General features: G+C 57.4%; 2 protein-coding genes across 2 annotated transcripts; both read right to left on the bottom strand.

Moving 5' to 3' along the window:
- Nucleotides 1–2,346: 2,346 nt before the first annotated feature.
- On the bottom strand, nt 2,347–5,261 carry TFF2 (trefoil factor 2). The gene is made up of 4 exons (XM_072738147.1): nt 5,142–5,261; nt 4,313–4,462; nt 3,313–3,459; nt 2,347–2,526 (listed from the first exon to the last, which is right to left on the bottom strand). Exons 1-4 carry the CDS (start codon nt 5,224–5,226, stop codon nt 2,513–2,515), a joined length of 396 nt encoding a protein of 131 aa, XP_072594248.1. The 5' UTR covers nt 5,227–5,261; the 3' UTR covers nt 2,347–2,512.
- A 13,629-nt stretch (nt 5,262–18,890) lies between these two features.
- TFF1 (trefoil factor 1) lies at nt 18,891–22,372 on the bottom strand. The gene is made up of 3 exons (XM_072738148.1): nt 22,213–22,372; nt 19,548–19,700; nt 18,891–19,109 (listed from the first exon to the last, which is right to left on the bottom strand). Exons 1-3 carry the CDS (start codon nt 22,286–22,288, stop codon nt 19,093–19,095), a joined length of 246 nt encoding a protein of 81 aa, XP_072594249.1. The 5' UTR covers nt 22,289–22,372; the 3' UTR covers nt 18,891–19,092.
- Nucleotides 22,373–26,921: the final 4,549 nt, after the last annotated feature.

Here is a 26,921-nt window from a genome sequence, read left to right as displayed (position 1 = left end):
TTGTGTGTATGTATCACACTGTCTCCAAAACACATTAATGAATACGCAACACCTACGATGAATATACAACCGATCCTCATTATTCGTGGATCCCTATTTGCAAATCCACCTACCGGCTAAAAAAAAATTTTTTTTTTTAAGATTTTGTTTATTTATTCATGGGAGACCAAGAGAGAGAGGCAGAGACATAGGCAGAGGGAGAAGCAGGCTCCCTCCAGAGCAGGGACTCCCGATGCTGGGCTCCATCCCAGGACCTTGAGGTCATGACCTGAGCCGAAGGCAGTTGCTTCACCCACTGAGCCCCCCAGGTGCCCCCAAGGTCATGTATTGAACATTGAATATTTGGTAAGAGGCACTCGGGCACCTGACCGTGTGTTTCTCCCAGCCTCAATGGCTCAGGGTTTGCTGATTCAGTGTCAACGACTTTATAGAACATAACTACCTCGAGTGGAGGATTGAGTGTCCCCGTGTTCAGTATACAGGGTGTCGTGCGTATAAGGAGTAAGCACGTGCTTGTCAGGCTCCGCTCACATTCTGGACGCATGAAGATGAGCTTTTAGTCCCAGGACAACACGGCTAGGGATGTAATTAGTACCTATATTTTACAAACAGAAAGGCTGAAAGTCTGAGAGATCAGAGAACCTCCCTGAGGTCACCCTGGGATGTCAAAACCCACACGTGCACTGTGACATGTCCTGTTGTTCTCTCTGCCGAAACGCTGGCCAGTCCCCTGTCCTGAACCATCCAGACAAGGGCCTGCATGATCCCGAGGAGCCAGGAGGCCAGGACGGTGGGATTGAGGGGCAGAGCTGGCCTTTGCCTTCTCCTGCTGGACCCTCTGCACCAGCCTCCCTGCTCCCCACCTGGGGGGGGGGGGCACTGGAGGAGACCAAACAGAGGGACAAGGAAGTAGACACCCCACAGGGCACCAACAAATTACTTTATTGTGGGAAGAGGATGGAAGGTTGGTTTTCCTGATGTGGTGGGTTTGAATGTCACCAGCTGTTGCTCCAGGGGCAATGAGGACCCTCGGATGGCCCACGAATGGAAGAGGAGGACGTGGGGGGCAGTACGATCCCAGCTGCGATGGGGGCCACACAGTGACCTGTAAGCAGCAGTGGTGGAGTGAGCAGGGGACAGAGTATCTGAAACGGAGTAGACCTGCTGAGCCCCCGGGCCGTGGGGAAGGCCTTGCAGCTCTTCAAGATTCCTCCCTCATTTATCAGGAAGGCAACGTAGGATCGGCTCAGAAGCTAGGGCGCACCGTACCGGGGAGACCCCCGCCCAGGGCCCCCACAGCCTGAGGCAGGGGCCGCGGACCAGAATACGCCCAAGGAGGCCAGGAAACCAGGAGTTTCCATGCAGCCCAGCATGCAGGACGGCTGTGGCACCCGTCCTGGGGGTGCCTCCAAACTCTCAGTCCGGGGGTGTTGGGACGAACAAGTCACGTGTCCCGGAAGGTGTGTGTCAAAGACCCTCTCCACGGGCTACGCTCACTCGGAACTACACGGCCAGGGACAGGATGCTCTGTGGAGAAAAGCATCACGGGGGCCAGAGTCCGTCTCCACTGGCCGTCTGTCCGGCCTCGGAGACCCCGAGTCCAACGAGAGCCTCGTTTCATTGAGCTTATGAGTGTGTTGTGAGCCAGACAGAGACACGACAGTGACTTGACTCAAAACAAGAGTCCTGAGAGCCGATGTGGGCCGAGTCCTTCCTTGAAGGATGCACTTCGGAATCGAATGCAGAGCCAGTTGGCACCTCCCCACCCTGGCAGGGGAGCCCTTGGGTTTTCAAGGTGGCAGGCGGGCCATTGGGTGACACCCTGGCTAAGCCAGTGGGCTCAGGCTGGAGGCGGTGTCAGGAAGGAGGGAGAAGCCACAGAAAGTCTGGCCCGGCTCCTCGCCCTGCACCCCCAGCCCTGACGGAGGAATGCCAGCACCCCTTCGCGGAGGTTTTGTGCCAAGACCCTCCCACGGGCTGGCCTGGCCTCGGTGGAGGCCCTGGAGCCAGCCGGCCCGCCCCACCCACGGGAGGCCAGATGGCGGGTCCCCTGCACTCCGTGCGAAAGCCGTGGCCTGGGCTGCACGTGGTAAAAGTGAAGCGATTTAGTAACTGCAATCTGAAAGCAGACGCGGCTCCGAGAGGCTTTCGGGGCAAAGGTGGTTGGAGTTCTTACACCAGTGATGGGGGATGGGACTGATCGTGGAATCTGAATCCCCCCCCCCCTTGCTGCTGGCGTGGTCTGCGTGTGCGAGGGGAGTCGTCCCCCCACGCACACTCACGTCTGTATGCACACACACTCCCTGCCTGTCTCTCCGCGTCCGTGTCAATGAAGCCAAGAGGAAATTTAGCAAGGTTTTCTTTATTTGAGGGAATTGTTTGTTGAACCAGTGACAAGGATAAAAAGCAGATTAAGGAAAGCCCGGCACTCGGGGGACCTGAGATGTGACGGTGAGTGGTCTTCATTTCCAAACACCCAGGGAGGCTGGTGGGTTCTCCGACGGGACTCCTCTTAATAATGACAATCTGGAAACATGAAATGCCAGGGGGTGGGTGACAGCATCAGGGGACCAAGGGACCCCGCCCTGACAGCCTCCTGGGGCTCCTGTCAACAGGCCCTTGGCCAGACTTCCTGCCCAAGTCTGGAGGAGGGAAGGAGGACACTTCTCGGGGGTCCATCCCCTCCCCCAGTAACTGGCAATTGTCCAGAGAGACCTTTAGGTCACATAAAACATCACTCGGGAGTGTCCCCGTGAAGGCTGCGCTCTTTGGCTCGCCCTGATGTTCTGAAACAGGGAAAGAAAAGCATCTAGATGGGTAAGCGCACGGTGCCCGCTTTGGGGGACGTGTTGCCAAACTCAGGTCAGGAGACACACTGTACGTTAGGGGGAGGGGCGGCTGGAGCCTCCCGGGGTGGCCCTGAGCAGGCCTCCATGAGCCCAACTGGTCCTTCGTGCTCACACGTGAGCAAACAGCAAGGCCCACATCCTCCTCCCCGGCACCTGGCACAGTGCATGGCACTTGGTGGCCGTGCAAACCAGGGGCTGCATGACAGTCGCCTGGGCGATGCCGGCAGCTGGGCCAGGACCCAGGGGCGTGGCTGAGGTGACTTGCTGTCTGCAGCCGTCACACAAGCCCCAGTGGGAACCCTGGTGGCTTTCGGCTCATCCCAAAGCTGCTGTCACTGTGGAAAGTGACCCTCGGAGCTGCTTCCTCCCGAAACGTTCCCCGCTGCACTCGGGGGTCTGGCCTGGAGTCGGCCGGGCCCGGCTCCCAACACCCCCACCCCGCCCCGTCCTGCACGGACGTTACCTTGATCGAGGATTGGGAAGAAGCACCAGGGCACGTCGCGGATGGTGTCGGAGAAGCAGCAGTTGCGAGACGCACACTCCTGGGGGCTGATGCCCGGGTACCCACAGTTCTTGCGGGCCGCCACTTCCATGACACACTGCTCCGACTCTGGCCACGCGTCCCCAGGCACCAGGAAAGGAGCAACAGGGAGACTCAGTTAGCGCAGCTCGGGAATTGGCACCTCTATTCCTGTCCTCGCAAGCGGGTGCCACCGAGCTGCAGCCTCAGCGTGTTGCGAGGTGCCACCGTATACCACCTCCAAGGACTGTCTAAGGGTCCTTAGCCAGCGGCTGGCCACCCTTGGATCTGCACAGACACCACAGGTCAGAGGTTCCGGGGCCTTGGGAAAATCAGCTCTCTGGACCCGATATTCCCGTCTGTAAAATGGGGTGACCCCCGTACCCTGCTGAGCACGGGCCGGTGAGCATCCTTTAAACGGGTGATGCATTTTGCTAGAGCCCTGAAAGCCAGCAATGCCCCCACCAGAGAAGAAGTCCTGCCTCGTAACCACCCATCTGTCTCGTCCCCTTCGGAGCCCCGGGAGCCTGTGACCCACAGTCACTGGCGGGCGTGGACGGGCGGCCGTGGGCGCCGAGTTCCGTTGGCGCCGCGTGCTCTGCACATGCAACTTCCTTCCCTGCGCACCTCGCGACGAACGCCCTATCTGGCTGGCGTGTGCCGCCGTGAAACTTGTTCTCGGAAGAAAACCCTGGAAGTCCTAAGTGGGTCTCCTACCATTGGAGGCTGGTGGGCAGTTCGGTGGATAATGTCCCAGGGACCGCCTTCCTGTCCCCCAGCAGCTCCCCAGCAGCCAGGAGAGGCCCGGGAGCTGTCCTTCCTTCTATCAGTAAAACTGACGGGTTCTCGCAAGTGTGCGAGGGAGGGGGGTCGGGTAGGGCTGGCCCTGGGGGGGCTCCAGGGCTGGACAGAGGGCCCTTCGGGCGGGCCGGGCGCCGGTTACCTTGCTTCGGGAGGGGATGGAAACACCAGGGGACGTTGGGGACTCTGGAGTCGAAGCAGCACCCCGTGTTGAAGCACTCGGCGGCGCTGATGCCCGGGAAGCCACAGTTCTTCCTGTGGGAGGCCTCGATCCGCGAGCACTGGCAGGCGGCTGGGGAGAGAGCCCTGGTCAGCCCGTCCCCACTCGCGCTCCCCGCTTGCTCCCGGGGCCACGTCCGGACACCTCCCCGGGCCCTGTGGCCACGCAGGGAAACGGCAAAGTCTCCTCTTGCCCGGATTTGAACTATGCAATGTCCTGAGGAGCGAACAGGGCTTCCCAGAAATGACTACTTAAAAAAATAATAATAATAATAAATAAATAAGGGAAAAACTTTAGGAAAGGCGGTGGGCCTAAGAAGAGTCAAGATGAAAGGTGACCAAGGTGGGCTCCAGGTGCCCTGGGGGCCTCCTGCCTCAGCCCCACCTACCCAGCTGGCCCCCAGCACCTGTGGCTGCTTTGACCTTTGCCAGGAAGGAGGCCTCTCCCAGCCCTGGGGACGCCCCCCCCCAAATGGCAGGGAAGGAGGCACCAATGCCCCCAGCGCACATCACAGGTGTCAGGATGCCTTTTGAGCTGCTTCTGCTCTCAGGTGAACCCATCATTCCGCCCTGTGACTCTGAGGAAGGCAAACAAGAGCTGAGACCCACCCAGGGCCAGGGGGGCACCGTAGAAAGCCAGGGACCCGCGTACCCCACTGCTTTTGGGGTTTCCCTGGGCTCGCGGGCCCGTTGCCCTGTTGCCGGGTCAAGGACGCTGAGCCGCACGGGGCGACTCACGGGGGCTCACTTACAAGGTTTCTGGGCCCCCGCCGGGGCACACAGCCCCAGGGCGAGGAGCACCGCCAGCAGCTGGACGCCTCGAGGTCCCATGTCCATGCTGCGCGCCAGGGCCGCCTGCAGAAGGTGCACTGCCCACGGCCATCGGGCGTTTTATAATGTCCTCTCTGTTTGCTCAGCAAATACAAATAACTTTTCTGTGTCCCCTGTGGCACCAACCCCTCGGGTCCTTTGTTAGGAAAAGGAGCCGAGATAGGCCGATGGGCAGGGGACAGAGCGGCCGTGCCTGCAGGCGAGGCTTCCGGCAGGGGCTGCCTTGCTGCCAGGCCTCCCCCTGCCCCCCGGGGCCGCGAGCCAGGTCACGCCAGGATGCCGACGTGGAAAACCGGCCACATGCACGTCTGGCACTGGGCACCCTCAGGGTCACACCCAGGAAGGGATAAGCTATGTATGTCTCCTGATAAAGTACATGGTTATCGCATGATTTTTTTTTTTTTAAATATTAGGCCCAAGATTACTGGGGAAAATGAGGGAGCCAGCCGGAGGCCTAGGGAAGAGCCCACCTCGAGGGCAGCACGATGCCTCTGCCAGCCTCTGGTCTTCTGTCTCCTTGTCTCCTGCTTGGGCAGGGGCTGCTCCCCGTGGACGAGAGGCTGGTGTGTAAAAATCACCAGCTGGTTTCGGCACCCCTGAAATGCCTATTTTTCTTCCGTGGGAGCTCTGTGTGTTTCCTAGAGACAGAAGCCTGCCCCTGTGCAGGGGTCCCATGCTCCGGGGAAGAGAGTCCGTGGATGGGACCGAGGGAGAGGGGAGAAGGGAGACAGAGGCACCCCAAGGGACAAGATTTGGGGCAAAGGGAGGCCACGAGCCCCCACTGGCTGAGGCCGTGCAGGAGGGCACCCATCTGGGAATCGTGGGTTGAGCAGCCAGGGACCCAGAGACACACAGAATCCAAATCCCAGTGTTCTTGGGGTTCAGAAAGCAGGCCTCCTGCTCCAGGGCTTCTGCTTGACCCCCTCCAGTCCCTCCAGACCAGGCCCCTGACCCACCACCGGGCAACCACCAGATTCCTCGAAACCTCGCAAACTCAGCTTTCCCCATCCCATGTCCCCACCACCCTTGATCACCAGCAAGACATAAGGGCCCCGAGGGACCATCAAGTCCCCACTCTGCTTTGTCTCCCTGAACCGCTACCCACTTCTTCCCACTGCCCCCATCTCGGCCCTTCCAGGAGCCCTGCAGAACTTGCCCATCCAGGCCAAGCCCCTCCATCTCTCACCGCCCCCGGTACTAGCAGAAGCCAGCGCCTTCCTGGACTCGCTTCCCTTGTGCTCATCCCAGGAGAGGTGCTCAGCTCCCCCACTCCCCTCTCTGCCCACACGGTGCTTTTGTACAAGTTAGAAAAAGGCTCATTTGCTTCAAGACAAGTTTCTTGGCACTGAGGGGAGATCAGGATAATAGATACAATATGTCCAGGATCAGCGGCGCCCTACCTGAGTGGGGAGCTGTGCATAGCACAACCTCCGTGACTTCCGTCACGTGGACTCAGGCCAGGGGGCTGGACGCTGGCCTCGCGCCCCCGTGTCTCCACGTGCATGCCAAAACCGTGCTCCTCGGAGATGCGGGCTGTGTGACCTGCACCACTTCCCACGGCCCTGCCCTACTGTCATGTCCTGACCTTCAGCCTGTCACTTCTGTTAAGGATTTTAGCACTGGGTTCTCTGTGTCCCTTGTCACCCCAAGACTTAGCAACATCCCTGCTGGCCTCTGCATTCCAGTGGACAGCTCACCCAAATGCCTAGTCACCTGGGTTTTCGTTTCCTCCTCATCTATAGAAATATCACATCCTATTCCAGGTCTGCTACATGTCCTCCATGACCACACTCAGAAATAAGACATGCTAACATCCTTTCTGTTCAGGACATCCTAAGCTTCTTTATAAATATTTTATTTATTTATTCATGAGAGACACACAGAGAGAAGCAGAGACTCAGGCAGAGGGAGAAGCAGGCTCCCTGCAGGGAGCCCAATGTGGGACTTGATCACAGGACCCTGGGATCACAACCCAAGCTGAAGGCAGACGCTCAGCCACTGAGCCACCCGGGTGCCCCAGGATGTCCTAAACTTCTAAGATTTTCTCTGTTCCTCCCACCACACCTGTTCTTCAAATCCCAAGGCCCTTCTTGGGATTCCTCCCATCCCTCCATCCCTCTCTTTCCCTGTGTGAGCACCGTGATGTCCCTCCCTTCCTCCCTCCCTCCTTCCCAGGCAGGTCCCCACCGTCCCCACTCTATCTGCTCCATCCACTGTCCTGGTGCCCAGCACTGCACCCATCTGCTTACCGTCTCCAGGCCCTCTCTTCCAGCTGAGCTCCCTGGACTCATGCTGCCGATTGTGGCCCCTGTCCACGCAGGATCTCAGACGGATCCTGGCACTCACTGGCATTGCAATTCTTCTTCGAAGCTACCCTTCTCCACCCTCTCTCACTTCCATTCTGCATCGGGGGGTGATATTGTCTATCAGTTCACAGAGAAAACAGAAAGCAACAAAATGGGAACTTCCTCAGATATCACCACCCGCGTGGACCTCTGCTTCTGACTATAATGGAGAAACTGGTACCAGACTATCCCTCCCAAAGGTCCCACCTCCAAATACAATCATATTCTGTGTTAGGATCTTCACAGACCAATTTTAGGGGTACACAAACTTTCAGTTCACAGTACGCCATAAAAGTAGGCTTGATCAAGTCCCAGAGGGAAGGCACCCCGTGCCTATTCTAGCAGAACTTCAAACAGGCCTTAAAAGAATCAGATCCACCTAGAGAGTAAATTAACTGCCCAGCAGAACAAAGCTCAGCATTTTATTAAGGCTGACAATAAAACCCAGACACACGACGTTGCATCCATGATGTGTTCAACACAACACATCACTGGATGTGTGAAGAAGCAAGAAAACATGACCCATCATCATAAGAAAGACCAGTGAATGGAAGTAGACCTAGGAGCTGCATTAAAATTTAAAATCTAAATGGTGAAGAGAAACTAGAAATGAGGGATGCCTGGGTGGCTCAGTGGTTGAGCATCTGCCTTCAGCCCAGGGCATGATCCTGAGGTCCCTGGATTGAGTCCTGCATTGGGCTCCCTGCATGGAGCCTGCTTCTCCCTCTGCCTGTGTATGTCTCTGTCTCTCTCTCTGTGGCTCTGTCTCTCTCTCTGTGGCTCTCATGAATGCATAAATAAAATATTTTTTTAAAAAAGAAACTAGAAATGAACAATATGAAATTCCAGACATAAAATAAAAACTCGCACAAAAAAGTTTTCCAGAAAAAAATATATTTATTTATTTATTTATTTATCTATTTATTTATTTTTACTGGAAGAAACAGCTAATTTATCTGAAGCCATCGAAATATAAATTCTCCAGACTGAAGCAGAGAGAGAAAGGGGGATGAAAATAAATGAACAGAACCTCAGTGGCTGCGGAGACTGCATCAAGGGGTCTAACAGACATGCAATTGGCGTGCCAGCAGGAGAGGAGAGAAAAAGTATTCGAAGAAACAATGGACAATTTTGTGGGGAAACTTGATGAAAAACATAAACCCATAGATCTTAGAGGCTCAATAAACCCCAAGCAGGACAAATACAAAGAGAACCACATCCAGGCAAAGCACAATCACATTGTTGAAAACAAGCAATCAGAAGAAGTCTTACCGCAGCTGGAGTCGCCGTGGATGGGGCAACACAGCTGACTTCTTGCCGCAATGGTGCACGCTGGAAGGAACAGAGCGACGATTTTTAGGTGCTGAAAGAAAAGAAATTATAAAGTCAGAATTCTATACTCAGTGAGAGTATCCCTCAATGATAGAGGCAGAAACCTCTTTTGAAACATGGATTTGGGGACACCTGGGGGGGCTCAGTGTTTTAGCATCTGCCTTTGGTTCAGGTCATGATCCCGGGATCCTGGGATCGAGTCCCACATCGAGCTCCCTGCAGGGAGCCTGCTTCTCCCTCTGCCTGTGTCTCTGCCTCTCTCTCTGCGTCTCTCATGAATAAATAAATAAAATATTTTTTAAAAATAAAAATAAAACATGGATTTTATTTATTTATGTTTAGAACAGTTCTGGGTTCACAGCAAAATTGAGCAGTGAATTCAAAATCCTTTTTTTTTTTCTTTGTAGATAAACAAAAGCCAAGAGAATCAGCCACTTGCAAACCTGTTGTCTGAGGAGCTTTCAAGGACGTTCTTCTGGCCGAGGTTGTGGTGGCTCCTAACACAGGGCACAACGCGTCCCCGCAGGGGCTGCAACCACTTCCCACTTGGCCGGGTTGGTTCAGCCTGGCACCTGTTGGCCTCTGTGCGCATGTGCGTGTGCCACCCGGTCGGGTCCATGAGGCTTCTCCCTTGCTCTGCAGCAACTGTCTCCCATCTACTGTCTCAGCCACAAAGAGTTTGGGCCCAATCTGGGCAAAAGTTTGCTTCCTTAGTTACCTTTAAAAGGTGGAAATCTATCTACGTCACTCCCCTGCCACTCCGCACTCCCCACAACCTGTAGGGTAGAAACCAAGTACGGTTTCCTGCATGTGAGAAGTAGGACCCGGTGGGAACTGGACCCACACGCCCCCACCACCCTCTTGTGCTGCTGGGTCCCTAACAGCGTAAGCAACTCGAGCTTGTTTAGACACACCCCGACCGTTCAACCCGCCCATCCTTCAGCTCCTAACACAGGAGCCAAGTCTTCGAAGAAGAATTCACTTTCACCCGAGTGAAGACAGGCACCTTTCACCACCCCAACATGCACACCCTTGTTCTCCTAGTTCACAACACTTGCCCACACCTGCATGTGATGTAGATTTTTTTTAAGATTTTATTTATTTATTTGAGAGAGCGAGAGAGAGCATGTGAGAGTGGGGGGAGAGGGAGAAGCAAACTCCTCACTGAGCAGGGAACCCGATGAGGGACTTAATCCAAGACCTTGAGACCCTCAGCCTACTGAGCCACCTGGGCGCCCTGTGAAGTGCATTTTTTACCTTCTTGGTTCCTTTATGAATAACAGCTAACACTCACTGCAGGCTGGCGTGGGCCAGGGGATCTTCTAAGGATCTTACATGCTGTATCTCGTTTAATCCCTGCAACAATCTCAAGGGAGGGCTAAGATTTCACTCCCATTTCCTGGTCTGTGTAGGTGAAAGGATTTGCCCAAATAACACAGCTAGTACGTGGAGGGTGAGATTGAGACCTCACCTCACCTCACTCACACTGTAACCCAGGATCCTGACCTAGGGTGTGCACCTGGCAGCCGTGCTCGGTGAGAGGGTGGACAAGTGGGTCACAACCCGGACGCTGAGGCAGAAACATACCACCTAGCGTTCTCCGTGACCCAAATTATCTTCTGTAATTTATACAACAGTATCTATGCATATATATGAATATATGCAAATAAACCAGACAAGCCTCCTCCTGTCTCCTGATTGGCATCCTTGTCTATGAGAAGAGAGGTGGAATGAGGAATTTTAAACGTTTTTCAGGGATGCCCGGATGGCTCAGCAGTTGAGTGTCTGCTTTTGGCTCAGGGCGTGATCCCAGGGTTCTGGGATTGAGTCCCATGTGGGGCTCCCCGCAGGGAGCCTGCTTCTCCCTCTGTTTGTGTCTCTGCCTCTCCCTCTGTGTCTCATGAACAAATAGATAAAACCTTAAAAAAAAAAAAAAAAAGCTTTTCAAAGTCTCACATGTCTTCTAAAACCTGAGTAGTATGATATCTTGTTTTTAGACAATTGTCAGGGGAAAACATATTTTTCTTTCCAACATTTACTTGCCTAGTCACGCCAAATCTAGAAGGGCAGAGGTCCCCCCCTCCCCGCCTCTCTCCCCAGCATTGTAAAGTTTCTGGTTTGGTTTCTGCAGTTTGGCTGTGCTGATCAATAGGGTGGTTAAATAACAGAATCTTTTAAAGCCCATGACTAGATTTATCTACGTAATAAAGAACATGGCCAAAACCGGGAGAAGAAATCATCAAATCAACCATTGCTGATGAGAATCTTGATGCCCAGTCTGGGAGGGGATGACATTGGAGATGTCTTGGTAAGTTATATTTGGGGGATATCATTGGACAGACATAAATTTTAGCACATTTTCCAGTGTGCTGTGCGATGAAATTCCTCTTTGAACTTCTCTGATTTTTACCAAGATTTAAATGACTTTAAGATGTCTCTTTGGTGTCTGAGTGGGTGCTTTGTTTTGTTTTATTTGGCACCATGCTGAGACAAGCCATGATCTGGCCAATCTTTTTTTTTTTTTTAAGATTTTATTCATGAGACAGAGATGGAGGTAGAGACACAGGCAGAGGGAGAAGCAGGCTCCCTGCGGGGAACCCGATGTTGGACTCCATCCCAGGACCCCGGGGTCACGACCTGCCCCAAAGGCAGATGCTCAACCGCTGAGCCACCCAGGCATCTTGACCTGGCCAATCTTAAAACTTAAAAATAAAAAAATAAAATAAAATAAATTAAAAATATTTGAACCATTCAGATTAAGGAAAAATAATATGGTATAATAAAAGTCGGCAACCTCTGACCCATAAGCTCACTGCCTGTTTTTTAAAATAAAACTTTATTAAAAGACAGCCATACCCATTCATTTGTGTATTGTTTATGGCTACTTCCAAGTTACAATAGAAGAGCTGAATACTACAATAGTAGTTGCCAAAAAAAAAAAAAAAATCTGCATACCCCTGTAGTGTAGTCTTGAAACTCTCTAACATGAATTTCAAAAATAAAGATGGAGAGAAATATTTCTATTTTATTTTATTTATTAAGAAAATGTTTGGAAACATGCCACCATGTTTTCTTTTGTCTTCTGTAATCTGGTCCTGAAAACAGTACGTTTGGGACGCTGGTTGTTGGGAGACAACCAGAATCTGTCACATCTGTGCACGTGAGGGAGGCATTAACTATCTGCAGGGCATGGGACCTCGGTTAAGGTCAGGGATAAATGCTGCCCTGCATCCGGTGGAATTGGAGGGCTCCGAGTCACCTAACCGCAAATTCCCCTCCCTGCTCTGCTCCCACAGATATGACCCCTTCGTCAAACAACCCTCCTTATCAGGGGACCGGGCACAGTTCCTGCTCACCCCTGAGCAGTGGGTTTCACTCCCCAGCCAGCCACAGAATTATTTAAACAAGCCAACCACATTCTCCTGTGGGAGCCTCCTGAGGGCACTCCACCCTCTTGTCCCTACAAAGCCTCGTGTCACAGCCCCGGTGGTTCCCTCTGTTCCCAGGGCACAACCCATGTGGCCCTGCATGGTGTGACGCCTTCCTCCCCTGGGCTGTGCGTAGATGGGACTAATTAACCGCTGTTGGCCTCGGCGGTCCAGGGTTTGTGCAGCAAACAACCTTGGAGGGTAGATACGGTGTCCCCCTCGGAGCAAAGGCAGGCAAGGCTTGCTGCCCCTCAAAAGATCTGAGCCCCCGAAGAGATCAGAGCTGCTTTCCCGTACTACAACCTACTGTGTGTGTGTGTCAGCATCCACCCGGACCCACCCATGTCACCCCAGGAGGACTCGGGGGCAAAGGGAACAAACACAAAGATGCTGATGCCCAGGCCACTGGCTGTCCCACGAGTAATAACGCTCTTTGTCTCTGAACCGGGAGTCTGCTACCCTCTGCCAGCATCAGGCAGTCTGTCAGCTGGCAAGGGACGAAACTCAGCCCTCCCAAGCTCCCCACACTGGCCGAAAGTCCTCCCAACATGTGCCTTTAGAATGCACGTCCCCAACTTATTAGTTCGCTCAATCTTGTTGCACCACACGTGTACGTGGCGATGTGTGTTTTTGTCCGATTTACTCTGCTACCTCCAGAGTGCCCAGCTCAGGGGCAATGTTAAGAGCTGAGAAGAACAATTAAAAAATACCTTTAAAAATAATACTATTTCTGGGGCCCCTGGATAGCTCAGTCGGTTAGGCATCCGACTCTTGATTGTTGGCTCAGGTCATGATCAGGTTGTGAGATCGAGCCCCCATGGGGAGTCTGCTTGAGATTTTCTCTCTCTCTCTCTCCCTCTGCCCCTCCCCCGTGCACTCCCTCTTCCCCCACCCCAAATAAAATCCTTTAAAAAATAATACTATTTCTTTCTCTTCCTGTGGCTGACTGTAATCTTCCATCTGCTCAGACCCTTAAAAAGGCAACTATGTCCTAAGAGCCTTTGATACCTTCCCCTACGTCCCCAAGCTGGATTTGCCAAGTGTGTCTCTCTCTTATTAGCTGATGTTTCCTATCAGGGTCACAGGCATTGAACGTTTCCACCGACCGCCCCTCCCCACACTCACAAAGAAAGGCGAGGGAGTTTTCTTAAACTCACAATAACCTTCCCAATGACCCTACAAATATGACCTTAAACCACAATTTGGCTTCAAGAACTGGTTCCTGGTCTGATCCTTAGATAACATTTTCTGAACAGAATCCTGTTGTGTGGAAATTATCCAGAAACAATGGCAGCCTCCAAGTATACGACCAGCCATGGAACAGAAAGGCTCAGGGATCAAAGCCACAGACTATGGTAAGTCGATGTATAACACGTGTGAAATTCAAGAGGCAGGAAAAGTGGCAGGTAATGCTTTGCATGGGGTGCAGGTGGAGGGGGGAAGGACCACGTACCCGGATCCTGAGTCACGTCCTGTCCTGCTCTCAGCCTTTCCACCAGTGCATGGTGACCACACATTGAGCAAGGGGCTAACACATGGATGCTATGGGGGCCACCATATGCTGGGGCTTTATTGGAGAGGCTCAGGGTAAGCACTGTTGGCCCAGTTGTAGCCCACGGTGGCCCACAGGGCAGCTGTGACATTAGTCTGTGTTTGACAAGTGCACCCGATTGGGCCATGACAGGGGTCACTGATGGTACCTGATTTAGGATTGTCAAAGCCGTCAGCCTAGACGTGCGCGGTCAGCTTCTCATGGCTTGGCCTTTCCAGCCCTGCCTCTCCATGCTAACATCCCTGCTCATTCCTTCCTTTTTGTTATGTCACGTCCTGTAGGTTACCAACTACCTGCATGTCACATATCTTAGGAGCACCACCCACATCTCACAGGCCACAGGTTTCCCACTGTCTGTACTTGACACATTTTCAGTTTTGCAGATCCCCCTTGTTGGAAGGGGGACCATTATGGAAAAATTGACCAGTCTCCCATGCAGCGGATGATCATGACACCTGCCCTTTGGTGATTTGCAGCGATGAGGGCTCCTTGGTAGCAAGGAACAGACACCAGCTGTCATGGGCTGAGTTGTGTCCCCATCAAATTCGTATGTTGAAGTCTTGACCCCTGGTAGTCAGAACATGACTTTATTTTTAAAGATTTATTCATTCATGAGAGACACACAGAGAGAGGCAGAGACACAGGCAGAGGGAGAAGCAGTTTCCCTGTAGGGAGCCCGACGCATGACTCAATCCCAGGATCCCGGGATCAAGCCCTGAGCCCAAGGCAGATGCTCAACCACTGGGCCACCCAGGCGCCCCAGAAGGCCTGTTTCTAAAAACAAAATAGAAAATATAAAAAACTTTCCACTGCCAAGCATTGTACTCAAATATAGAAATTATCAGAGCAGCCTCCTCTCTTCTGATGGAATCCAGGGGTGTGGGGTGCAGAGGGCTTACCCCCAGTGGCCACCCTCCGCCCAGTTTCCCCAGGGCCTTTTAAGAGCTGAATGTATGTGAGTCTGTGTGCGTGCTTGCATGCGTGTGTGTGTGCACGCGTGTGAGAGACGCGTCCTTCCTCGTGCCTTATCAGCAGAACTATTCCCACGAAGGCGCTTTGTTGTCACAGCTGCCTGCTTCCCACCCTCTCCAGGCACCTCAAGGACTCGAGGGGCCCCAGGCAGCCATGAACTGGCCACCCTGAATTCTCGCTGCTGGGAGAGGGGGGCTGCAGGGTGCCAGGAGGTAGGCCAGGAAGGGGGATCTGCAGGGTGCCAGAAGGGGCCCAGGAAGGGAGCCTGCAGGGGGCCAGGAGGGGGCCAGGAAGGAGGCCTGCAGGGTGCCAGGAAGGGAGTCTGCAGGGTGCCAGGAGGGGCCCAGGAAGGGAGGCTGCAGGGTGCCAGGAGGGTGCCAGAAAGGGAGGCTGCAGGGGGCCAGGAGGTAGGCCAGGAAGGGGGATCTGCAGGATGCCAGGAGGGGCCCAGGAAGGGAGCCTGCAGGGGGCCAGGAGGGGGCCAGGAAGGAGGCCTGCAGGGTGCCAGGAAGGGAGGCTGCATGGTGCCAGGAGGGGGCCAGGAAGGAAGTTTGCAGGGCGCCAGGAAGGGAGTCTACAGGGTGCAAGGACGGTGTCAGGAGGGGGGCGTGCAGGGGGCCAGGAGGGGGCCAGGAAGCAGGTCTGCAGGATGCCAGGAGGGCACCAGGAGGGGGGCCTGCAAGGTGCCAGGAGGGTGCCAGGAGGGGGGCCTGCAGGGTGCCAGGAGGGGCCAGGAGGGGGGCCTGCACGGTGTCAGGACGGGGCCAGGAAGGGAGTCTACAGGGTGCCTGGAGGGTGCCAGGATGGGGCGTGCAGCAGGCCAGAAGGGGGCCAGGAAGGAGGCCTGGAAGGGAGTCTGCAGGGTGCCAGGAGGGGGCAAGGAAGCAGGCCTGCAGGGTGCTGGGAAGGGGCCAGGAAGGGAGTCTACAGGGTGCCAGGAGGGGGCCAGGAGGGGGGTTGCAGTGGGCCAGGAGGGGAGTCTGCAGGGTGCTGGGAGGGGGTCAGGAAGGAGGCATGGAGGGTGCCAGGAGGGTGCCAGGAGGAGGGCCTGCAGAGGGCCAGGAGGGGGGCAGGAGGGGCCAGGAGGGGAGTCTGTAGGGTGCTGGGAGGGGGCCAGGAAGGTGGCGTGGAGGGGGCCAGGAAGGTGGTGTGGAGGGTGCCAGGAGGGGGGCCTGCAGGGTGGCAGGAGGGGGCCGGGAAGGGGCCGGGAGGGGGCCTGCTGGGTGGCCTGGAGGGGGGCCAGGAAGGAGGCCTGCAGGGTGCCAGGAAGGGAGTCTGCAGGGTGCCAGGAGGGGCCCAGGAAGGGAGGCTGCAGGGTGCCAGGAGGGGCCCAGGAAGGGAGGCTGCAGGGTGCCAGGAGGGGGCCAGGAAGGGAGTCTGCAGGGGGCCAGGAGGGGGGCCTGCAGGGTGCCAGGAAGGGAGGCTGCATGGTGCCAGGAGGGGGCCAGGAAGGAAGTTTGCAGGGTGCCAGGAAGGGAGTCTACAGGGTGCCAGGACGGTGCCAGGAGGGGGGCGTGCAGGGGGCCAGGAGGGGGCCAGGAAGCAGGTCTGCAGGGTGCAAGGAAGGGAGTCTGCATGGTGCCAGGAGGGGGCCAGGAAGGAGGCCTGCAGGGTGCTAGAAGGGGGCCAAGAAGGGAGTCTGCAGGGTGCCAGGAGGGGGGTGTGCAGGGGGCCAGGAGAGGGCCAGGAAATAGGTCTGCAGGATGCCAGGAGGGTGCCAGGAGGGGGGCCTGCAGGGTGCCAGGAGGGGCCAGGAGGGGGGCCTGCACGGTGTCAGGACGGGGCCAGGAAGGGAGTCTACAGGGTGCCTGGAGGGTGCCAGGATGGGGCGTGCAGCAGGCCAGGAGGGGGCCAGGAAGGAGGCCTGGAAGGGAGTCTGCAGGGTGCCAGGAGGGGGCAAGGAAGCAGGCCTGCAGGGTGCTGGGAAGGGGCCAGGAAGGGAGTCTACAGGGTGCCAGGAGGGGGCCAGGAGGGGGGCTTGCAGTGGGCCAGGAGGGGAGTCTGCAGGGTGCTGGGAGGGGGTCAGGAAGGAGTCATGGAGGGTGCCAGGAGGGTGCCAGGAGGAGGGCCTGCAGTGGGCCAGGAGGGGGGCAGGAGGGGGGCAGGAGGGGCCAGGAGGGGAGTCTGTAGGGTGCTGGGAGGGGGCCAGGAAGGTGGCGTGGAGGGTGCCAGGAGGGGGCCAGGAGGGGGGCCTGCAGGGTGCCAGGAGGGGCCCGGGAAGGGGCCGGGAAGGGGCCTGCTGGGTGGCCTGGGGGCCACTGCATGGGCTGCGGTGACTCCTCTGTGTTCCCCGCGCAGAGGACACAGCCCCTCACATCGCCACTGGGCCCCTGTCCTGCCCGGCACCTCCTCTGTCTCCTTGAACCCGAGGAGGAAGGTGCACGTCCCCAGGGCCCCCTGCCCCCTGCCCCCAGCTCCGGCCCCTGTGCCCCCTCGTGAGCCTCAGCCCTCACCCCTCGGGCTCCGCAGCTCACACAGCTTCAGGGAGCTGGGGCCACCCAGGGATGAGGTGCAGGTGCATGGCCATCTGCCCTGAGCATCCCCTGAGGAACTCGGGGTCCCGGAGCTATCGGGGCGCCCCCATCGGCTCTCTGTCAGGCCCCCACACTGGCCACCGACTGTTTTCTCTGCTTCCCCTTGGCTTCAGTCCCGGGGGATTCTTGGGGAGGTTGTGACTTTCCGCAAGGCCGACCAAGTGGCAGAGACCTCTCCCTGTCCCCACCTCCCGGGCAGGGACAGAAGGACGCGTGTCCCCACCCTCCTGAGGCAGGGCCGCCCCAGCAGGGGTCCCCCGGCTCTGTCTAGGTCTGCAGTCCGGATGGTAGAGCCAAGATCATGCACCCACACACCCTGGACGGTCCATGGTGGACGGCGGACCCGATTTCTCTCCAGGTCCCAGGCTGGGAGGCGGAGCTGAGCTGCTCGCCGGCCCTCGGCCCCCTACCTCCCGGTGGCAGGGACCCAGGTAGTCAGTCACCCCGTCACCCGGCCCTGCTGGACACCCCAGGCCACAGGGGCACCTCGAGTCATGGGGCCCCTGGTCTATGCGTCATGGGAAGCGTCCCCAAAGCCACACGGTTCCCTGGGGCGTGAGCTAGAGAAAGACACCTCCCGACCTAATGTCCCGCCATGTCAGCCCCACTAGAGACCTCACCTATTCGGTGCATGAGGGCGCGTGTGACTCATGAAGGAACAACATGGGGGGTTGCTCAGGTGTCCCAGCCTCCCTGCCCCTGCGTCCCCTCCTTGCACCCTTGAGATCCTCAGTAGGCCCGTGATTCAGGAGGGTGGCGGGGCCGGTCGGGAGCGTGTCGGCCCACGCGGCCCCCTTCTCGTCACTTACAGGGCCACGAAGGTCAGGATGAGGAATCACTTGGAAGGGTGTTGGTTTTGAAAACATGAAGATGTGCCTCTTGAGCGTCCCCACACACCTCCCCCTGCTGCTGCTCTCGCCCCATGCGTAGCCGGATGTTCGGCTGAGAGCCCCACGGGGGGCTTAGGGGGTGGGTGGTCGGGCTAAGACGCCAGGCGTGGAGGAGGGGACGAAGGGACCGGCCCAGCCTGGAGGACTCAGCCGAAGCACCTTCACGCGGGGCCCTGGTGATGTGTTCTCAAGCGACAGAAACCCCAGTAGTGGCGCTTTGACCTATCAGGACCGTTGGGTTTGCTCAACACGAGGTCTCAAGGCGAGTGAGTCACATGCGTCAGGTCACGGGCATCAGGGCTCTAGGCCTGTGGCTTTTCCTCATGAGCACAGAATGGCTGCCCGAAGCGCCGCGTCACACTCTAGACCACGCGGCGTGGGGAGGCAGGTGCAGGCGCTGCCCCCGGGATGCTCAGCCGCCTGACAGTCTGGCGGCCTTGGGCGCTGCCCCCGCTGCCCACACTCAGTGGGCCTGGGCGGCCCTACGAGCGCCTCATTCCCCCCTCCGGGGCAGGGGGACCTGTGGCGGGAGGCCGCAGGCGGAAGCGGCGCACCCCCCTTGCAAAGAAAGGAAAGGACAGCCGTGTGCGATCTTTAAAAAGAACAGAAAGCGCGAGCAACATTCATCTCTTTTAATTTTTAAGCCAATTTTGAGTCCAGGGCTGTGCGCAGTCCGGCGATGCAGCGAGCCGAGGTGCGGATGCGCGAGGGGCCCCCGCGGGCCTGCCGGGGACGGGGACGGGGACGGGGATGGGGTGGCGGGGCTCCCGGGCGCCCGGCGAGGCCGCCCAGCTCCTGGCGCCGCTCCGCCGCAGGCATCTAGAAGGGGCACTCCTCTGAGGGGCGAGGGTGGGGAGGAGACACAGGCAGTGAGAACCTCGAAATCACCGCAGAGGTCCCCCCTCGGAGGCCCCAGGGGGAAAATTTCTTAGAAAATGTGCCCCCCCTTCGGGTCTTTGTTGTGACTTTCTGGGCTCCCGCCCAAGGGGGCGGAAGGTGCCAGCAGGACTCTCCACGGGCTTGCGCTCAGCGGCGCGAAGACGAACGGGGACAAACACGACTCCTCGCCGAGCGGCTCTCTGAGCCTCGTCTTTGGGTCCCCACCCCGACGTCAGCCTGATGCAGGCTGGACCCCCCACCACCACGCTCACGCTGGGGCCCCCTCGTGGGTGCAAGCACGGCTGGCTATGCAGACTAAGGGGACCCCTGTGCCCCCATGGGGTTTCCTCCCTGATTCTGCATCCTCAGACCCCACAGAGCCACCGAGGCCATACCTTCGGGAGGGTTGTCCACGGCCACAGGGTGGTAGCACCACGGGACCCCACGAACAGTGTTGTCGAAACAGCAGCCCTTGTCCTTACACTGGGAAGGCGTGATGCCCGGAGCGCCGCAGTTGTCTCTGTGGTGAGGGGCCACCGTGCACGTCTCTGGAAGGGGGAGGCAAGAGGCAGGTGAGAACCGGCTGACCCGGACCTTCCTTCTCCAACTGAACCAGCAGGCAGCCAGCTGGTGCCACGGATGGGGACTCGGGGCTCAGAGGACAGGGGGCGTCCTGTCCCCATCTCCGGACATGAAAACCCTTCAGCTCAGGGCAAATGCAAGGTGCCCGGGGTTTGTCGGCTTTCCCCCTCCCGACGTAACGTATCCACGCGCTCATTTACTTCCACAAACAATACTCCGACCTTACTCAGTCAGGAAATATCTACCGAATGGCTCGGAACAGAAATCCGCGCAGCGCAAGATCGAGCGCCTGCGGGGCCCTGCGCCAGCTGGTGGGGACCCAGAAATTAAAAACAGAGAGGTCGTGGCTAAGACGCTAACGGTCTAATGGAGGAGAAAAGCAAGTAAATGTCCGAAACAGCGTGGGGCGGGCATCCCAGGGCACTGAGGGCGAGTACGGAAGGGACAAGGACAAGGCTGGACAAAGCAAGGACGGCTTCCTGTGGGGAGGTTGACCAGGTGGGGATGGGGCAGTGGGTGTACCCTGCAGCGGGAACAGGTGTTCAAAGGCAGTCGAGAGAGAGAGAGAGAGAGAGAGAGAGAGAGAGAGAGAGAGAGGAGAGAGGAGAGAGCGTGTGCAAGGTGTATTTCAGGGGTGAAGGTCTGTTTGCAGGAAAGACGCGGAGACTAGGGTGTGTGGGTGCCGCAGGCGCTCTGTAGCCTCGACCCCGAGGATGGTGGAGGCCAGCAGGGCGGAGGACACGTGGGGCAGCCGCGCCGGGGAGGCAGGGCTCCCTGAGGTCTACCCAGGAGAACTGAAGGGGCTGAACCTACATCCGTTCCTCCGTTAAACCCAGCAAGGCCTAATGGAGAAGGCGAGCCCACGAGGGAGCTGCCCCCAGGGCTTCTGTGCTCTCATCCCCGGGCCGCCTCAAGCCGTCTCTGAAGGAAGGGTCTGTGGCTTCGCGGGAGAGGTCTGGGCCACCTCTCACTGGCGGGGTGGCCTCTGCAGGTGGCATTACCTACCCCCAGGGCGCTTGTGAAGTCAGGAGGAGCTGTGTGTGTGCTTGTATGCATGTGTGCATACATACATACGTGTGTGCGCATTTGTGTGTGCATGTGTGTATGTGTGCCCGTATGCATGCGTGCCTTATGTATGTTGCATGTGCATGCACGTGCATGTATGCCTTATGCATGTGTGTGCCTGTGTGCATGCGCATGTGTGTGCATGTGTGCCTTGTGTATGTGTGCATGTGCACGTGTGTGCATGTGTGCCTGTATGCCTGTGTGCATGTGCACGTGTATGCATGTATGCCTGTGTGCATGTGTGCATGTGTGCCTTATGTATGTTGCATGTGCATGTGTGTGCATGTGCATGCATGTGCATGTGTGTGCCTATGTGCATGCGCATGTGTGTGCATGTGTGCCTTGTGTATGTGTGCATGTGCACTGTGTGCATGTGTGCATGTGTCTATGTGCGTGTGCACATGTGTGCATGTATGCCTGTATGCTTGTGTGCATGTGCACGTGTGTGCATGTATGCCTATATGCATGTGTGCATGTGTGTGCATGTGTGCATGTGCACATGTGTGCATTTGTACATGTGCACATATGTGTGTGTGCACGTGTGTGCATAGATATGTGTACCCCATTGTTTGTCATTCTCCATCAGGTCCTCAGAAGGCACCCCAAGGTGCATGGAAACCATAGTTTCCTCTCCCTCTCCTCAAACCTCTATGGAAACCCTTGTCTGGAAATCCTGGGAAACCTTTGGCCACGGCACCTGCCGAGAATGAGTAACACTTATCGAGCACAGTGGAGCTGGCAAAGTGCTCTCCGGAGCCCTCGTCACCCCCCACCCTGTGCCCCCGTGGCCGACGCCCCACTCCGGGGTCCGGGAGCTGAGACAGTAGCTTAAGGGGCAGAGCACTCCGTGGCTTGTGGCACCACAGAGATGCACCCCGTGCATCGAACACCAATAAAAAATAAATTTATTATTAAATAAAATAAAATAAAATAAAATAAAATAATAAAATAAAATAAAATAAAATAAAATAAAATAAAATAAAATAAAATAAAATAAAATAAAATAAAATATTTAGAGACCGCAGGGGTCCTCAGGGGACATTCATCCACGGAATGTGCACTTGGGCATCTGGGTGGCTTTGACCAGCGTCCGGTTTGGACATCTGGGGGAGTAGTTGTTCTCACACCCCCCCCTCCAAGACCTCCCTTCGAGGTCCTGTGTTGGGAGTGGTGGGTGCTGGACACAGCGAGCCGCCACAGTTGTCGGCGGTGCCCGCATCCCCACAGCAGCGCTCGGAGCTCCGGTGTCCATCGCCCTGCTGGTGCTCTCTGCCCACCTTCACCCTCTAAAATCCTCCCAGGGCCCAGAACAGCGCTTGGCTCAAATGCATGGATGGTGGCCCAGGGCCCCCCGGGGGTGGGGGCCTGACCAGGGCCTGGTGACCACTGGGAGGTGGGAGGAGGGCCACTTACCCTGCTGGCCCTGGGCCAGGGAGCTGAGGGTCAGCACACAGACCAACACCAGGACGTAGATCACCCTGTGCTCCATGGTGGTGTGAGCGTCCTCTCTGCTCCAGGGGAGACCACGAGTCGAGGATGGGACCGTGGGCAGGCCCTTGGTTTTATGCGCAGGCTCTGTTTGCCCAAAGAGTGTTGGGTAACGTTTGCCTAAGGAGGGTCCCACAGTCCTCCGCTCCAGGTAATCTCCACTGATTAAAACGGGTTTGCTGATACGGGCAAGTGCCGAGGCGCGCCGTCATCCTGGCCGAGGGACCTGAGATTCAGAACGTCCCTCCTGTCCCCTGGGCCTGACCCCATCGCGCTCCTAACCGCAGTGGGGGCCCTCCTGCGAATGTCAACACCACACTCACGGAAGGGTGAGTCATGTGAGAGCTGGCGCAGAGAGGCACAGTCATGTCAACGGTGGCTCAGGGGGTTGCCTCTGGGGCGGTCCGACCTTGGGGGAGGGGGTGTGGGCAGCAGAAGGAGCAAGGGCCCAGCCCGCCAGGCCATCCCCTCCAAGTCGGCATGCCAGTGACCTCCAACGACCCCCAGGGCTGGGGGGAGCCGAGGCTGCGCACGAGCGGAGGGAAAGAAGGAGGCCTGCACCCCCGGCCCCCCACCCCCAGGGCCCTCGGTCTGCAGACTTCATCTTTCCCTGGAGTTCTGTCTGTGGGGCGTTCCCAGGGCCAGGTCCTAGGGCAGCAGAGCTCCATCGGGTCCCTCACGGGGGAAACCTGGCTCGTGCAGAGGGGCCTCCCGCCAGGCGGCCTGACATTGAGAATGGGGGTGCCCAGGTGGCCACATCCATTGAGCGTCTGATGCTTGCTTTTGGCTCCGGTTGTGATCTTAGGGTCGTGAGATCGAGCCCCACATTGGGCTCTGCACTCAGTGAAGCGTCTGCTTGAGGTTCTCTCTCCCTCCGCTCCTCCCCACTGCCCCCTAAGAAAAAGAAAACTTGAGAGTTTCTAACATCCAACTCAGAGGAACTGTGTATTTTAACTTATTTACCTAAATTAACTTTTTGCTTTTCTTTTTCCTCTACAGCAGAGTCCTTTTTAAAAGGAAGCTGTATCCAGAGGAGCAGACATCTGAATTGACCGAGCAGCCGTGGGGACCCGTCTCCCCCTCACAGGCCCCCAGTAAAGGTCCCCTCGACTTCCTGCTCCAAGGGCAACCTCCGCCGGCCCTGCCCTGGCCCCGCCTGGTCCGGTTCTGGGCTCCCGGAGCCCTGCTGTGCCCGGTGCGCAGGGCGGGCTGCTGCCACACTGCGGGGAGTGTGCACTGCCCCGGGGGACGGAAGGGAGTGAGGGCTGGGGGCTTCGACTGCTCTGTACCTCCAGGTGGCCCTGCACCTCCAGGCCTTCTTATTCAATAAACATCCATCGAAGAATGAATGATGCGATGAATGAATAAATCAGTGAGCAACAGGAGAAATATTTTTTTCCTCAGGGGAACCCCGGTCAGAACTGGGGATGCCAACTTCTTGGTACCCCGGAACCTTGAACCCAGCCCCCTCCCCGCGGGCTGCCCGGCGGGGTCTCCAGGAGGGGCTTCGTGTGCAGGACTCAGGAGTGGGGGCAGGATCTGCAGGGCACAGAGTCCTCCGTGGTTGGGGGGGGGTTAGTTTGCCAAAGACGGTGTGTCGGGGCGGGGGGGGGGTTGCTGGATCTGCAGTGATGCTCCTGATCATGTAAAACCACCACTAATTTCTCAGAGCAGCGCTGGAACTGGAGTTCTCAGACACAGAAACACAAATCGCATAACAACTTGGAAGAAGAGGGTGTGGCTTTCAATGGGGCTGATGCTACACAGACTTACAGGCCAGCAATTCTGGCGGTTCTGGGCCTGCTGTGTCCCCCAGATAAATCCCCACACCTAGGCGGAAGGAAACGGAGGCAACGGTGATCTCTGCAGCGTTGCCTCTAATACCTCCGTTTTTAAGTTATTTATTTATTTATTTATTTATTTATTTATTTATTTATTTGAGACAGAGAGAGAGAGGCAGAGACCCAGGCAGAGGGAGAAGCAGGCTCCCTGTGGAGAGCCTGATGTGGGACTCGATCCCAGGACACTGGGATCACGCCCTGAGCCAAAGGCAGGAGCTAAACCACTGAGCTACCCAGGTGTCCCTGTAATACCTTTTTTTAGAAAGGAAGAAGAAATGGAGAAGCTGGGGGAAAAAGGAAGAAAGAGAAAGAAAATAATGAGGGAAAGAAAGGAGGGAAAAGGAAGAAAGGAGGGAGGAAAGAAGAAAGGAAGGAGGAAGGAAGGAAGGAAGGAAGGAAGGAAGGAAGGAAGGAAGGAAGGAAGGAAGGAAGAGAGGGAGGGAGGGAAGAAGAAAGGAAGGAGGATGGAAGGAAGGAAGGAAGGAAGGGAGGGAGGAAGGAAGGAAGGAAAGAAAGAAGGAGGGAGGAAGGAAGGAAGGAGTACAATGATCATCAGTGCGTGTGAAGAGGGAGGGGGGAAGATGGAAATGAAGAAATGAATGAATGAGTGAATGAGTGAGGGAACGGAAATGAATGAGCATAGGAAGGGAAGCTGGCAGGGAAGGGCGGGAAGGGCGCTCAGCCCGACGTCCCACAGCCGCGGTTTCGGGAGCTGAGGCTGCCTGGTGGCGCAGGGGGAGGCTGCTGCCCCCGGGTAAGGGCACATCTGGGACGTGGGGACAGCGACATGGGATCAGTGCCACCAAAGTGGGAAAGGAAATCTGAAGGAAGTGAGGTGGGAAGGTGGGCATCCACTCACTAGGGAGGAAGACGCGGTTGGCGGGTGTCCATCCTGTCGTCGTGTGTGTTTGCAGTGACCTCCTGCTCCGTGGGGACGGCTGGGTGGGGAGCGTGTGTGGCCTCATCCCCCGCGCTGAGGGCAGGGTGCTGTGACCGCTGGGGTGTGGCGGCCGTGCTCCCCGCATAAGGCCAGGACTCCTGGTGGGAATAACACCGGGTCACAGGATGACCCTACACGCCCGGGCTGGCTGGTCGGCTTCATTGTTGTGTAGACTCCACGCCCAGCAGGGAGCCCAACGCGGGGCTTGAACTCAGGACCCTGAGATCAAGACCTGAGCTGAGATCAAGGGGCCGAGGCCTAACCGCCTGAGCCACCCAGGCACCCCCGGGTTGTTTGTCTTAAATGACGGTTTAGTGGAGCCGAAGGCGCAGCGGGTTGAGAGCCGGCCCACGAACGAGTCGCCCGCGTCACATCGTGCAAGAATCTGAAAAATGAAGCGCCTGACCCCTCTCCCCAGCGTCACGCCGTGCCTTTGGCGGACCTCCGTCTTCAGCGCAGGGGTGAGTGTGCGAGGCAGGGGCTGGGTGCCCCCATGGGCCTTCGCCCTCTCTGTGCCCTGCGGGGGAGCCACGTGGGCCCTGTCCCCCGCCGCCTGCTCTCTGGCCTCTGGCTGCTGTGAGTGGTACTCGGGAGGAGGGGAGCTCGGTTTTACGTCCTGGTCCCTCCCTGCGGGGTCACGGCCCACGACCACATCCCTGTGCCCGTGAGGGCCCCTGTCCACGCTCCTCCAGGCTGGGGGTGCACTCTGCGGTCTCCGCCTTCCACCTTCCTGGAGTTACCTGGCCTGAGAGCGACAGGCCTGCTTCCCGCCAGGCCTCTGCGTGACCCAGAAATCCCTACCCCACTGACCCTGCTCACACAGCGTCGAAATGAGCCCCTGCCTTGGCCCCTCGAGAGCATCTGCTGGCAGGGAATCAGGCGCTGGTGGCCACGGCAGGGGGCAGTATCACAGCGTCTCAGCCTAACAGGGAGGTGACACGAGAAGTGAGGTCGCATGATAAAGATTTGGGGTCAGCCCTGCACGGTATGGAAAAGGAGAGGACGGGGTGGGGGTGGCCCAGCTCCTGGAGCCACGGGGCAGGCGGGGGCCTCTCCTGGCCTGGTGGCAGCAGCTACCCGTCAGCCCCTCCAGCTCCCTGGCAGCCGAGAGCAAAGTCAAACCCCGGGACACGCGGCTGGGACATCGGGGGCAGGAACGTGAGACTGGGAGCCCCGGACCTTCTCCAGGAGCAGAGGCGACCCTTGGGCCTCTGTGGGAGGCGGGCAGCTCTCCTCCCCACGGAGCTTCAGCAGAGAGGGCAGCACGGGTGCCACTGTCCTCAGGACCGTCCCACTCCTGACGCCGCTCCCAGGCGCACGAGGGTTAGACCCCTCACGGCCCCCGGCCTGCTGGGAGGACAGCCTGTGCCCCGGAGGAGCTCCAGACCTGCATCGGGGGATGTCGAGAGTGAGTCAGGCAGTGTCACCACCTGGAGGAAGAAGGGCCCAGCGCCGAAGACTGCAGTCGTCACCCCCACCCGGCACGCGGGACAGGTGCACCAGCGCAAGCACACGGGAGGCTGTGACCATCTCGAGGGTGGGACAGAGCCCTGTGCTTGGCGGTGGCCAACAGCCCACGCAGTGGACATGCCGGAGCATCCCAACGCATGGCAGCCCTGCTACTCAAGGTGGTCTGCTCCCTCACAGACTTCACAAAGTCAAAATGCATTCTAGAAAGTTCCCAGGTGCTTCACGTGCACAGAAGGTGTGGGAACCCCGATGCTCCGGCAGGGGATGGGGTCTCAGGCTGGAGGAGGCTTCAGGTGCCCCAGTGGATCTATCGTGTGTGCCCTTCTCAGCCACATCGGGAATGTCCTGAGTGTGCTCCCGTCACTCAGGGGTTCAGAAATGCC

The sequence above is a fragment of the Vulpes vulpes genome, chromosome 15 (assembly GCF_048418805.1).
Source record: "Vulpes vulpes isolate BD-2025 chromosome 15, VulVul3, whole genome shotgun sequence".
In the NCBI taxonomy this organism is placed as follows: domain Eukaryota; kingdom Metazoa; phylum Chordata; class Mammalia; order Carnivora; family Canidae; genus Vulpes; species Vulpes vulpes.
Note: the sequence above shows the minus strand (reverse complement) of the source record. Positions and strands in the feature narration are given on the sequence as shown.